Consider the following 15,470-nt stretch of genomic DNA (forward strand, 5'->3'; position numbering starts at 1 on the left):
TCGTAATCAAAATAAACCTTACATTTTTATTACTTTTATTTTCAATTGCTATTCCTTCAACTGAAGCTGTTCTTGATGATTATACCGATAACGCAAACAGTCCAGATTACACCCTGAATAGCCCGTTTAAAGCGAGCCAACCTTAACAACATTTTAGCTATATTACAATATGGAATAATTTGATTGCACCGTATGATTGGAAATATTGATATAAAATTATAAAGCATTATGATCTTCGTCATTATATGAAATATGTTATACGTTTCAGTCCATGATTATATCAAGTATGTTATACAGCAGTTCAATGCATGTTACATGTCTAATACAGAGAAATTTTTATCTTATATTTTGTAGCAAATGAAACAACATAGATCGTTACAATATGTTACACAAACAACCAGTTTAATTTATTACCACATTGTTTTATAGGGAAGCTCATTATATAGTACTTGTGTGCTCGACTACAATCCATCGTCATTCCATAGATCATTCGCTTCTATCAGCAGGATCATTGAGTTGTGTTCCTGAATCCAGACAAACTTACAAAAATGAACGACTGCACAAATTATATCATAAAATAACATGGATGGAGTTAAATGTAAAACTTTAAAAAAAATGTTAATATTTCCTCTCTTTTTTTGTATTAGATGCATCACTTTTAAATAATAGAACTTTCAATTTAGATGCATCACTTTCCCTTTTAATTAATACATTAAAGGTCTTACTAGAGACTGATGAGATCTCAAATCAAATTATTAACCAAATCAAATCCAAAGTAAAACCAATATTACTAGCTAGTAAATCTGATAATATACAAAATTTTTAGTATCTTCATTTACCTGTTAGTGAAATTGGTGCTGAATTAGTGGCTGCTGTAGATGGGAGAAACTGCAAGGGCTTAACCTCTTCACTTGTGGAATACTTGTTACTGAATGCGAGAGTAGTCTTATATTGAGCCATACAACTACTGTATATAACATCTCCACTTAAGCTACCGCGAAAACTCAGTAGCTTCTGGCTCGCTTTTGTCAAGCACTTGTAACAATCACTAGCCAACAAGTCCGGCGTACACTGGACCATCGCGTGAAACGAATCAAACCTTGTATATTTGACAACTTTTGAAGCAAATTTTCTTCTGTTTAAAACATTCGAGGCTTGGATGGCCAAGGCCTTCATCGTATTCCTTAGAATTTTCATGATATGAATACGACGACTACCCTCATTTTTACGATTGTACCAAGAGGCCGTTAACATCCCTGGATCCAACTTGCCAAGAAACGACTCATTCGAGTATCTTACCATACAGTGGTCATACCAAATTAAACCCTCTCTTCCATAAAAGGAGTTTTCGAAGATATAGTTTTTAGCAGAATTGATACAACTATAGCAAGCTTGGGGATCGACAACATCACCTCGACAAAGGTAAAGGCCATGTAGCTGATTAGGAGTTCCGGGGAAGGTAGTACTAAAGTTATAAAACCCGGTACTTAAGGTTTGGGATGTTAAGGTCACTAGGAGATTTTGAAGATTGTTTTTTTCACAATTATCGATCGTTCCAGTTCCGTATGCATGTGCATAGACAAAGGAATGATTTGAGGTTGATAAAACACATTCAAGGCGTAGGAAGATGATAAATATTATTGGAAATATCATCATATTGGTGTTTTGAAGGTGTGGGATGAAGGTGATAAATAACAATGACTACTAGCATGGCTTTTATTGATTGATTGATAAATTAAGTCAATATTTGACATCAATCGTTTTTATTTTTCCTAAAATTAGGGACCCACATCGTTTTGGTGGATACAGGGCGACCATTTAAAATCGATTAGTTAGCGAGCCCACTATATTGAATGTTTTACATGTGTTGACTTCAAAGTCAAGAGGAAACATCATAGAAACCCCTGTTTTTTTTTTTTTTCCACTTAATAGAAAATTAAACTGAAGAAGTGAAGATCTCCGAAAATCGAGAGAAGAGCGCTATGACCGCTAATCCACTCAAAAGAATACTATATCAAGATTAAAATTCGAGAGTAAATTAAATTTTCAAAAATGTTAATAAACGGGTGAGAGAGAGAGTTCTCATCATGCCCCATTATTATTATTATTATTATTATTATTTTTCCTCACATTCTAGAATTGACTAGGTCATTTTCAACGTTGACCCCCATGAGCAGGTTAGATGACCTTTCTTTAACCAATCCCACCCTTTTTCTTTTAATTTCCCTCTAACCACTATTTATTAATCAGACATTAACAAAATGTATCAGCCAACAAAACTCAATCACAGAATGTACATAACGGCTAACAAATGAATTATATCAGCCAACAGAAGGATGAATAAGCAAGCAAAAACAACATATAAGCCAACAAAATAAACATATCAGCTAACAAAATGAAACATATATACGCTAACACAATACGTATCAGTCAAAGGAACATATTAGCCAACTAAAGGAACATATAAACAAACATATCTGCCAGCAAATAAAACATATCAGACAAACTTGCCTCACATAATTACGCGTACGGCAATACGCACACAATACTTTCTCACTTTCGATGACATACGGCTTCTTTAAATAAATCTGATTTTTTACCACCTCTAAATCTCTAATGCACATATTTTACTATTAATAATGCATTTCTATTATATATGAAGTACATGATAAATTTATAAAAACTTGATACTTTCAAATTAAAAGTTAAAATAAATTTCATAATATCTCACATAATATTGTTGTGACATTTATGTGGCAATGAGAATTTACAATCATATTTGCATTTGTAAGATCTAAGTAAAAAATAATTCATGAGACTCCATCAAAGGAGTCAATAATATAAGGAAATTTTGACAATTATCACCTTCTGTTATGTCCATTTTAGCAATTAACACCTTCTATTTTTTTTAAAAAAATTATCACCTTCTATTTTTTTTTTTTTTTTTTTTGACAAGACCTTCTATTTTCAATAACATCAAAAGTTACCACTTTCTTGCTCTCAACTACCACATGATGTCATTTTGGGCTCATTCTTCCCCTTTCCTCCTTATTTCCCTCACATTTCTCATTCCTAACTCAATTCTCATCCCCTCCTTCACTTTTTTTCCCCAAACAATAAAAAACACTTCAGTTCACTTCTCCAAATCAAAATTGACGAACAATTATTGGTGGTTTAGGGGAAAAAAAGTGAAAGAGGAGATGAGAATCCAAATAGGAATGAGAAATGTGAGGGAAATAGGGAGGGAAGGGAAAGAATGAGCCTAAAATGACGTCACATAGTGGTTGGGGGCAAGAAGGTGTTAACTTTTAATGTTTTTGAAAATAGAAGGTGGTAATTTAAAAAAAAATAAAAAAAATAAAAAAAATAAAAAAAAAAAATAGAAGGTGGTAATTGCTAAAATGGACATAACAGAAGGTGATAATTGTCAAAATTTCCATATTATAATATCAATCATACTCTGCATCTTGTATTCTTGGAAAAAAGTAGTCAGCATAGTTATAATTACTTGGGAAAAACAAAGTAAGACATCATTGATTTGACAACAATATCGACCATTCAGGAAGCAACTGAAAACTTTACCAAATACTTGTATAAGTTAACCATTGCTTTTAGAACATTCATGTAACCCAAAATTTTAGGCACTCTTTCATTATACTTACTCCATATATACTTTCATGCATCAGCCACGGCGGCACAACTATGGTCATGTTGATATCCCTAACCTTATTACTTGGGTTTCAACTTATTATTAGTACCCATGCTTTTGATTACTTCACTAACTGCACAGGTAGTTCTAATTACACCCAAAACAGTCAGTACCAAAAAAACCTCAGTAATCTCTTAGCCGAGTTAACTGCCAAAGCTTCGGTTTCTGGTTTTTATTACACATCTGTAGGTCAGATCCCTGATAAAGTCTATGGCCTTTACCTATGCCGGGGTGACATAGGTGGTCAAGGTTGTGGTCAGTGCGTATATGTAGCTCAAGGTAGTATCCTCAAAGAGTGTCCGACCCAGATATGGGCTCTTCTATGGTATGACAATTGCATGCTTCATTTCTCTAATGAGTCATTTTATCATCAGATGGATGATTACCCAAGCAACGTGGCATGGAACCCTGAAAACATTACTAGTAAAGAGACTCGGGCATTTTCTAATGTGCTTAACAAAACCATGATGGATTTGACACCAGAAATTGTGAACAGCAAGGTGAAATTTGGTACCAAAATGGCTAACATCACAAGGTCAAAGAAGTTATATACCTTGGGGCAGTGCACGCTAGACTTGTCAGCAGATGACTGTGGTCGATGCTTGAAAATTGCGATTGGGAAGCTTCCAATGATGCTTGGAGGGAGAGCTTTGCTACCAAGCTGCAATGTAAGATTTGAAGTAAGACCGTTTTATGGCAATACTGTTAACACATCATTCTTGCTATCTGCAATCACCAATTCAACATCAACCGTTACAAGAGGTATAAAATTATGCAACTACTTTTTGTTAGCTTGTAGTGGCAATTTTCATAGTCTTCATATTTTAGAATGGATTTTTAATGAAAGAATTAACAATTAATCACTATCATTTGTGGACATAACCTATCACTTGAGAACTTAACTAAGTACACTTGTCTAGTTTTGCACCGTTAGTTTCAAGTGTCATGCAGTCATACACTCATACTGATCTTGTGATGCAAAAATCTTACAAGTTAATATCAAGAAAAAGTATTTACTCCATTTTTCATTACCTTAGGCTATGAATAAGATTTTAGGAAGCATCACTTTCTGCATAAAAAGAGCCGAGTAATAGTGCATTGATAATTTAAAAGAACAAATAATAGCATATCTACATTTAAAGTAACATATCAAGAGCGGACCTATATGAACCTGTAGTAAAAAGTTACATCCCCTGTTTTTTGGAGATAATCAGCCAAAGTTCAATTAATTTTTGGATGAGAGAGATATGTTTTTCGAGGAAATTAGTCGGTTGAATTTTCTCATTAGGGAACTTTTTGTTTGTCCAAGTACACTTAATTTCACAAGATGCATAGTATTAACACAAATATGACTACAGAAAAGGACAGCTCAAAAAAGCCAGGTCAAGAAACAAAGTTAAAACAGAGCAAAACAGAGGAAGAGTTCAACTGTGACTTTTTAGAACGGAAGTTTACAGAAACATTAATAAAGAAAAGTTAAGTTGAACAAAGAAACTAAATCAACCAATTGACTTCTAAGATGACTACTGTTTTCAATATGGTGTATTAAAACTTTATTACACCTGGATTAAGCACTGATTTTATTGTAGCAGCCACTACACTAGGAGGCAACAATATGAAACTTAAGAGAGAGTTTTAAGTAAAACACGCAAGCTGAATATACTATTTCATTTTATTAATAACTAATGTTGCAAACTTGCAATATCAAGCTAATATCAAGCTAAGCTTGATCAAGCGGAAAGGATAATACCTTCAAAACATGAGTCGCTAGGGACACTTTAAGAGTGAAGATTCAAAGTGTCTAGCCTGCTAAGTAGTTAACCTGGGCCAGGTACATGAAGCTTCAGCCTGGAGAAGGCAATTCTTATTAGCTAGTCCAATATTTTCAGGATTTATATTTAATCCAATTCCGTGCAAAAAGGATAAAAATCTTAATACAAACCTTAACTATGCAGACAAGCAGAAGATAAGAGAATCACACATCGCCATTGCTGTCAGCATTCCTGTAATCTTTGCGGTCTTGCTCCTGGCTGGTGCTTTCTGTTGCATATACAATCGAAAGGCAGCAACGCCATCTCCTGGTAAATCAAAACTTTATGTTGAACACTCCTCTTTGACAGTCATATAGCATGCAAAGAACATCACAAAATTCATGTATTTCAAATAATATCTAACCATTGAAACAGAACTGGAGGAGATAGTTACAGTAGAATCATTACAATATGATTTCAAGACAATACAAGTCGCAACAAATAATTTCTCGACAGATAAAAAGCTTGGGCAAGGTGGATTTGGTGTTGTTTACAAGGTAATATATCTAAAGTATAACAAGCTACATATTTGAAGACATTTAAATCATAAGTTTTCAGTTTAGGTTTGTTAAATTTTATTGCATAGAATATTATCACACATTTTTAAATCCAACTTTACAGGGAACACTTCAGAATGGACAGGAAATAGCAGTGAAAAGGTTGTCATCCACCTCAGGGCAAGGCATTGCAGAATTCAAGACAGAAGTTCTATTAGTTGCAAAGCTTCAGCATAAGAATTTGGTCAGACTACTGGGATTCTGTTTGCAAGCGCAAGAAAAGCTACTTGTCTATGAGCTCTTGCCTAATTCAAGTCTTGATAAAGTCCTACTTGGTACCATATAATTAATTTACAACAACCAACACTTCATTTCTCTTTTGTTTGTAGCAGATCAAGGTTTCTAATAAATTAAAACTGCAGATCCAAACAAGCATCATTGGATTGGGAAACCCGATATAAGATAATAGCAGGAATTGCTAGAGGACTCCTCTACCTTCATGAAGATTCAAGACTAAAGATAATACATCGTGATCTAAAATCAAGCAATATTATGTTAGATGAAAACATGAACCCAAAGATATCAGATTTTGGTTTGGCAAGGCTTGTAGGAGCTGATCAAATTCAAGGTGATACCAATAGGATTGTTGGGATATAGTAAGTATATCATAACGATTCATACTTGTTGGATTATAACTGTTTATTAAATATTCTCAATTATAACTTCTTCCACATGAACTTGAATACTGTTGCAGTGGATACATGGCTCCAGAGTATGCAATGGCTGGGCGGTTTTCAGTCAAGTCAGATGTTTATAGCTTCGGAGTAATAGTTTTGGAAATCGTAAGTGGTCATAAGTGTAACTCAACAGCCTTCCCTTTTCACGAAGAAAGTCTACTTCAGCGAGTAAGCATGATTCTATACAGGGAAAACCTTCTTAATCTAAGAAATTTTATAACTTAGGACAAGGCTTATTAGTTTTCAAACTGAAGATCTGATAGTTTATATTTGATGTGTGAATCTATTCACCCCAGGCCTGGAGGCTTTGGAACCTCAATGCAGCTTTAGAGTTGGTGGACCTCAGACTCAAAGGTAGCTTCTCAAGTGAGGAAGCAGTAAAATGCATTCACATTGGCTTGCTTTGCATCCAAGAAAATGCAAATAAGAGACCAACAATGGCTCCAATTGTCTCGGCGCTCAATGGCTATACAGTTGTACTCTCTGAGCCAACACCACCTCAGTTAATAGCCACTAGTAGTAGCACTTCTGGTCAATCTTCTATTATATTTTCAGGAAGTACGGACATCACAGATGTTTATCCTCGATAACGAATAGAGGATAGGAGAAAAATATATATATAGTTCAGGACAGATGGTCTTTCTTTTTGCTGGGATATAACATTCCAATATTCAACAAGACTACAAGTTAGCTAAAAATGTGTCCAATTACAGGAAGAATTCATTCACATGCTCTAACATACAGGATTTACTTCTTGCTCAGATACAGCATATAGAAAGGACCAGTCATGAATCTCATGATGATCAATATTTACATCAGAGATATGAGAGGAGATGCAAAAATATGCAGAAAAGTCATAGATGTGAAGTCCACTTATGAACATAAAGTGTAGGCCACTGCGGCCAAATTTTTTTTTTTCAATTCTTTAGCTTTGAAGTATAGATAGAATATTCGTAAGAACTTGGAATCCTTATTTTTCCAAAAACAAATAAAAATCAATATAAGCACATTAGTTGACTTATTACATAATGAACTATCACATTCACATCAAACATCCAAAACAAAAAGTTCTTGCTGTATTTAATTTGGTTATATATGGATTAAAAAGATTTTTATGTAATTCACACCGCAAAATAATATGATCTATGTTTAGTTTGCTCAGAACTGTAAAATATTGACAAACTAGAAGAGGAAGTTTACAATTGTACCTTTTTGACAAATGATAAAGGTAGAAACTTTCCAAAAACAGATCCAATATAGTGCTGCTAAATTAGAGTCCAGAGTTCCAGACGCAGTTCCAAAACGAACAAAGCTACCTGCACACAGAATAGTGCACCATACTGCATGTTAATAACATCAATAATATTATGGCTCCATCCACTCATTTAACCAAGTATTGACTCTCCAACAACAACCCCTAGTTTTATGTCAAGACTGGATGTCAAATTTGTCAACTTCTTAGTTCACAACAGCATCAAATATTGTAATGAACCAATCAAGGCCACCTATTGTGCACACTTACTACAGAAAGAAGCAGCAACAACAAAAAGGCTCGAGCAAACCACAAGACAAGCAACAACAACAATTGACAGCAGGAGACAAATGATCAGAACAGAATCGCTTTTCAGGAGCTTTATTTTGGCACCAAGGCAAGAAGACAAAGTTAGTAGTTGTTAGTAATTAAGGCTAGTCACATGTCTTATGTAAGGAGATAGTTAAATAGCAAGAGGGAGGGAAATAGAACATTCATTCAGAAAGTTGTAATAGTTAATTGTAGCCATAGTTGTAGTGAACTCTCAAGCCTTTTGGCTATATCAATTCAATCAAACGTATTCTGCCATTATCTTCTTCTTCTTCTAACCATGAATTACTTGTGTGAGAGCACAGTCCGTTGCAAACATCACCAAACAATTGGTACTGGTTAACCTTGATATAAATCTTATATCAGAGGCTAACAGAACAGGTGTGAGCTATTGAGATTGACTTATATATTACCTTCATTTCTTAAAAGCCTACACATTCACTATGTTAAACATGACATGATCATTGTTACAGAAGCATGGACCCAAAATATATTAGGTGCGATAAATTGTCTGTCGTACCAGATGTCTACAATTTTGGAGCCATTGTTCTTGTGGTCAGAGAGATAGAAACATCCGTACTACAGCAGAAGAAAACAGACTTGAAGTGTGTGTGTGTGGAGGGTGGGGGTAGGGTGGGAGGTATCTTTAGATAGTTTCTCACAGATTACACATACACTAGCCAATAAAGTAAAAATGATTCATGGACTCATGCGACAGCAATGGAGGTCGTAAAATACCAAGGAAATACTAGCTTTTAGTAGACACTGGCAATTTTTCAGCTAAAGGAGTAATACAATATATCCATATTGGCTTTCAAAATCATGCACAACAGAATAGACCCACAATGGCATCATAGTTTCTGCCCTAACTAGCCACTAAACTTATCAATCAGATGTACCATCAGAAGATTCCACAAGACATATAACAACATTTCATCAGCAGGGATGTATCAATCTACCACTACATATTCAGATATGCAAGATATAACAGTGTTAAGAGCTCGAAGATGGTCAATGCTAAATCAGGTACATTTATCAGAAGAACAGCTAGTTCAAAAACAGCTTAGATGTGTTCATGCAATCATGCTAGCATAGCTTCTCAATTAAGCTATCTTCCTTGTAAGACATAGCAGGCCAAAGCATGGATAGGCTTACCATTCTTGAGGATTGAGATAGATTTACCGCAAAAAAGTGTGTGCATCACCTTATGGCTTTTAATTTTTCTTTCCATTGACCAATCTCTAACTGCTACCAAAGTCTTAATTTTTTTTCTGAACAGGTGTCAACTCACTAAAAAATAGGTTTCATTGACACATAGTTATCAGTAGAATATATTCTCTAATAATTCCAAATATCCTGATCTGACATAAGCCTTACCACTTTGCAATTACGTCAATCATAAATAAATTAACAAATATTATTTGAAATAATATTCGAAAAAGACAAAAAGCCAGTGCAAAGGATATGCTCGGACTTGACACTTTAACAAGGGCATTGATTATAGGTTCAACTATAATCATGTATCAATTTGGTATCAAAGAATATATAAGATCCATCTGTTCTGAAGTAGCCATATTCCACATTATTGCATGCTCATAAAAGATAAAATAATGTAGTAACAAGTTGATGAAAATCAACTAATGACATCATTTTAGCGAATCTCTATTCTCAAATACTTCAAATCAAACAATAAATTGTTTGGATGAGGAGGTACAAAGACTTTGGCTTGGCAAGGCCTGTTAATATATAATATACAAAAGGCAATACTACATACCAACAATTTTGGAACATAACACTATTAAAATAAAAAATATATAGTTAAAACAGTTTGAATTCATGTATCAAAATCAGAAACCATGTTATATGCTTAATTATATTCTTATATACTGAGTATTTTACTACAAGATCCTAAGATGCTAGGCTATACAATAAAGTAACCTTCTCCATTTGCTACGTCATTACACAAACGTGCACAAAATGAATCTAAAGAATGACAACATTCTCAATTAATCAATCCTTGTAACAGCTATGTTCCAAACCACATTACTTTCGGCAACTCATTCATTAAATGCCATACCCAGTTTCTCACCCTTGCAAAGTTCTTATTTTTGTATGAGGTACTTACGACAAATTATCATACAATTTGATTATTTCAAACTTGGCTACAACAAGTTGAGAACAAACACTAACAGTTCTTTCAATTGAAATATTCAGGTGACCCGGCTTTAATTAAAAAATTATTACAGTCCTCACATTGAAATTTTCAAATAGCTGGGCTTTTCCCTTGCATGGAAAATTTATAGAGAAAAATCATTGAGTTGCATTGAATATGAGCAAAAAAAATATTTTCCCATCAGGCCATTACCCAATCAATACTCCCTTGCTGAACTTTCTAGGTCACATAAACTCATTCCTAAGGAGCAAAAAAAAAAAAATTCCCATCAGGCCATTACCCAATCAATACTCCCTTCCTGAACTTTCTGGGTCTCATAAACTCATTCCTAACACCAAATATATCATTTTTATCAGGTCAAGTAGACAGGTTCAGGTCCGTTTTAAGCTTAATTCAATAAATCATTCTCTTATACTACTAGATAATTTCAAGTAATATTTGAAAAAATCAGCCAAGCCTACAAAGTTATGTTTGCTCTTTGCAATATATAGCGGGATATCTATTTTAAGGAAAAATAATACATCTAGAGCCCCTTCCGGGGAAAGTCAGATGTATTGGTTCAATCACTCAATCAGATTTCAAAAATATAGTCTCTCCCAAACAAAACAGCTGGGCTGGGCTTTCAAAACTCAAAAATGTCACCGTTTCACTATATCTTAATACCTTTCCTAATAGTCTTCCTTCAAATTCTCCAGCTAAAAACGGTTACTTCAAAGACAAATCTTATTGGCTCATACTGCTATGAAGCTGGTAATTATACACAGAACAGTACATACCAAAAAAATCTCAATTATGTCCTATCAGATCTCAGCGTAAAAGCTTCTACAACTGGCCTCTATAATTCCACCAGGGGCCACAGCCCCAACATAGTCTATGGCCAATTCTATTGCAGAAGTGATGTCAGTCATCAGCCCTGCCAAGAATGTGTACAGTCTGCGGCACAAGAAATAGTTACCAAATGCAGTGACCAGAAAGAAGCAAGCATTGCATATGAGGAATGCTCGCTAAGTTATGCAAACAGGTCAATATTCTCACTCTCGCTAAGTTGGCATCGGAACAGCAATGAGGACATATCCAATCCCACACAGTTAGACAAAGTAATGTCAACAACCATCGACAACTTAATCAAGAAGGCAGCTTATAATAAAACGTACCATGGTTATGCAACGGAAAAGGCTCCTCTCCCACCTGATCAAATGTTGTATTGTATTGTTCAATGCTCCCCTGTTATACTTGGCTCACCTTGTGAAAGCTGCTTGAGCAACTGTTATACAGAATTGCAGACTTGTATTAGAGGAAAACAATGGGGTGTGATTTTCCGGCCAAACTGCCAAACAAGGTATAATACATCACGTTTCCATCCTACACCAGGTACTCCAGGACAATCAGACAAGCAAACATCGCATTCAGGTAATAACAATAAACATTGTGAAGAACTTTGGAGAATGATAAACCCTTTATAATTACAAATATTAAATCAATATCAAATAAGGACATAACTTTCTGGGGAGTACAATTCAAATTGAATACATTAAAGCACCAAGGCCCCCAACCAAAAAACAGACTTAGTATTTATGATGCTATTAATTGCATAGTTGACAGTCTTGGCAATATAGATATTTAACTTTATTTTATTTTATTTTTTGAGCAGTCAGGAGTATACATTTTTACATAACAAGAGCTGTTGTTCCAGCATCTGGCTTTGTATTGTTGCTTCTCTGCAATATCTACTTCTCTATGTACAGGAGGAAAAAACAACACAGACGTGCAGGTATATAACTAATTCATCCCAGAATGTGTTTCTTTATTTTTCCCCTCTAGATTATAAGCTATAACCTAAGTCCTATACACAACATTACATGAGCTTATTGTCAATCATTAGTAACACATGCAATAACAACAACAACAACAACAAGAGAAGAAGAAGAAAAAAAAAGGGTAAAACCTCACCTCTAGAAGAAACAGAAATTAAACTGTCATCTCATTGCATAATGTTTTAGCAAAAGAACTAGTGCACCGCAAGAACACAGGTTTGACAATTTTTTTTTTAAAGAAGGTTTGACAATATAATTGTAATAACATAAGCATTGATATATTACAAATTTAAACAAGAATCTTTATTTGAATTAATAAATTTAGGAGGGAAAAAAAACCTAAGAATAAACAAACACATATACTGAAGGGTAATTTAATAGCCAAAACTCTTGTCAAATCTTATTCACAGTGTAATATTGTCACTGGAACAGTATGCAATGCTTAAGCTCTGCTTAAGCCATGACAACATTATTGGGTAGGGGTAGGAATGTAGGATAGCATTAGCCAAGTCTTTTTCGAGTTATAGGATTTGATGTATTATATATTTCATACATATGGTTTTTTTACCAGTCAAAATACTTGAGTAATTCTACTATCTCCGTTTTTTATTATTTGCAACAAAGGGGTATGTTTGTGAGACATAAAAAATTCCTTTATCGCAAACAATAGGAAACAGAGGTAGTGTCTTAATCTTGCATGGGGAGTGCTATACACTTCAGCACAATAGGGTCTCCTCCGTAAAGTGTAGAGTACATCAATTAATGAGCTTGTCTCAATAAAAATTTTACCTTTACAAAATGTCCACTAAACATGTAGTGGCACCATCGAATTTGAGACTGGATTATTGACCAAAAAATAGAGTCCACATACAGTCAAAAATAATATTTGATAGCACCACATAAAAGCCTTTTGCAACTTCTAATAAAAGAAGGATTATAGAGGTAATGCTGCATTGTAATTATGGTTTTCTAACTAATAACAGACTTGTTTTACTACTGTTTACTCAACCACAAACAATCCTCTGCCAGGCATCATCAAATATAGCTTCAGCGTAATAAACACTGCGACAGATAACTTTTCTAACGATAACAAAATTGGCCAAGGAGGATCTGGAGTTGTTTACAAGGTAATACAACATACACGTCCACTCACATTAACATTTCAATTTTCTGTGACAAATGAAAGGGTTTTCCATACACCCACTGCAGGGGAAGCTTCCAGATGGCAGGGAAGTGGCTGTTAAGAGGCTCTCAAAAGCCTCCCGTCAAGCTCTTAAAGACTTTGATAATGAAGTTCAGTTAATAGCCAAGATTCAACATGAAAATCTCGTCAAACTGTTGGGGTATTGCTCCAAAGGCAAAAAAAAGTTGATTATCTATGAGTTTGTACCCAACTTGAGTCTAGATAAATTCCTATTCGGTAATATGTTCTATCAGAAAGAAAAAGATTGTGAAAGGTACAAAGTTATTCAGATTGTAGTTTGTGTTGTCACTCATGATCATGAATATCTTGTAGATCCAAAAAAGGTGAAGCTACTGGACTGGGAAACACGGTTCAAAATCATAATAGGAATTGCGCGAGGACTTTTGTACCTTCATCAGAATTCAGACAATAAAATTATTCATCGGGACATGAAGCCAGACAACATATTGCTAGATGAGGAGAAGAACCCAAAGATAGCAGACTTTGGTGTGGCAAGGCAACTGAAAAGAGGTCATACAAAGGCAAAAACTAAAAAACTACGTGGAACACAGTAAGACCTAAAAAGCTTCTGAAAAATATTGTTTGCAAATAGTTCTACTTTTATTCACTTTTTCAAGATGCATAGCTTTGTGATAAATAACTCTTGTTAAATACTACCTCCGTTTCTTTTTAGTTGACACATATTCCTTTTTAGGAAGTTTCTTTTTAGTTGACACGTTTCCTTTTTGGATAAATTTTTTACCTTGCATTTATAAGCTACCCCCACTTGCTTTTTCATTCTCTATCACTCTCTCTCCTCTCTTAAATATTTGTGCCTAAATCAAACGCGTCAACTAAATAGAAACGGAGGAAGTATTATTTTACTAGTATAAAAGATTATTTATTTTGGAAAAATACACATTGGAACTAACAAGATCCACATGATAACATACATATGTTTACCAACTTTGTCCTTTGAATAGGAGTACTCAGTTTTGAGTATGATATTTTCATCATGATATAGGAATCCAATCCTATATGATGGTTACATGCTCCCAAGACAAGCCTAAATATCTTGAAGCATACAACCAGGCTCAAAATTAAGCCAAAAGGTCTTCCAATTTCTAATATTGGACAAAAGATTTGTTTCACACTTTCACTAAGATTCTTAATGCTTATGGCCAAATATTGTATTGCAGTGGATATATGGCTCCAGAATCTGTAAAGGGTGAAGAATTCTCTATCAAGTCAGACGTGTATAGTTTTGGGGTCACGCTCTTGGAAATCATAAGTGGGCTAAGAAATACTTATGTTATCCGTGTACTAAAGAAGGATGGTCTTATTAACCATGTAAGACATCCTATATTTTCATGTTTAAAATAAGCTTCAAAAGGCAACAATAAGCTATATAAGTCATAAATAATGTATCATGTTGCTTCAGGCAAGGAGTCTTTGGAACACTAGATATGCCATTAGACTAGTTGATCCATCTCTGGAGAGCAACTTTTCAAGCACTACAGTCATACGTTGTATCCAAGCAGCACTATTATGTGTTCAAGATAATCCTTCAAGTAGGCCAACCATGAAAGAAGTCCTCGATCTCATTCTTCACAACAGCTCCGCCTCAAATGTCGAATAAAGTATTGTTGGGTACTTCACCAGCATCATCCAACACAAATCCACAAGGCAAGCACAAAATAGACGGTAAAGTTTTTGGTGGGCAAGAAAATGAGACAAATACAAAAAGTCTGCCTTGCCAGTTTGAACTTTGCACCAAGAGTGACACCCACATAGCAAGACATATACTACCTTTGTTACCTATTTAGTTGCACCTTTTGGGTATTATTTGTGTAACATACAAAATTCCAAAGTTACAACTAATACGTAACATAGGTAGTATTTTACCTTGTTAGTTATTACCAACAAGATTACATACATATGATCACAAATGACCTTGAGTTCAA

The 15,470-nt window shown here is 34.5% G+C and overlaps 2 protein-coding genes and 1 long non-coding RNA gene across 3 annotated transcripts; 2 read left to right on the forward strand and 1 right to left on the reverse strand.

Moving 5' to 3' along the window:
* Window positions 1-211: 211 nt before the first annotated feature.
* On the reverse strand, window positions 212-1,681 carry LOC145611503 (uncharacterized). The gene is made up of 2 exons (XR_014106395.1): window positions 840-1,681; window positions 212-524 (listed from the first exon to the last, which is right to left on the reverse strand). It is a non-coding gene; the product is annotated as an uncharacterized LOC145611503 (long non-coding RNA).
* A 2,021-nt stretch (window positions 1,682-3,702) lies between these two features.
* LOC145610944 (cysteine-rich receptor-like protein kinase 10) lies at window positions 3,703-7,754 on the forward strand. Its single transcript, XM_081666201.1, has 7 exons — window positions 3,703-4,471; window positions 5,665-5,790; window positions 5,896-6,017; window positions 6,142-6,352; window positions 6,436-6,673; window positions 6,772-6,922; window positions 7,051-7,754. The coding sequence occupies exons 1-7, from the start codon at window positions 3,703-3,705 to the stop codon at window positions 7,342-7,344; spliced, it is 1,911 nt and encodes a 636-aa protein (XP_081522327.1). The 3' UTR covers window positions 7,345-7,754.
* Window positions 7,755-11,144: 3,390 nt separating this feature from the next.
* Window positions 11,145-15,145, forward strand: LOC145610945 (cysteine-rich receptor-like protein kinase 25). Its single transcript, XM_081666202.1, has 6 exons — window positions 11,145-11,919; window positions 12,161-12,280; window positions 13,353-13,450; window positions 13,533-14,077; window positions 14,706-14,856; window positions 14,948-15,145. The coding sequence occupies exons 1-6, from the start codon at window positions 11,145-11,147 to the stop codon at window positions 15,143-15,145; spliced, it is 1,887 nt and encodes a 628-aa protein (XP_081522328.1).
* Window positions 15,146-15,470: the final 325 nt, after the last annotated feature.

This window comes from Chenopodium album, chromosome 24 (assembly GCF_948465745.1).
Source record: "Chenopodium album chromosome 24, dcCheAlbu1.1, whole genome shotgun sequence".
Taxonomy (NCBI): Eukaryota; Viridiplantae; Streptophyta; class Magnoliopsida; order Caryophyllales; family Amaranthaceae; genus Chenopodium; species Chenopodium album.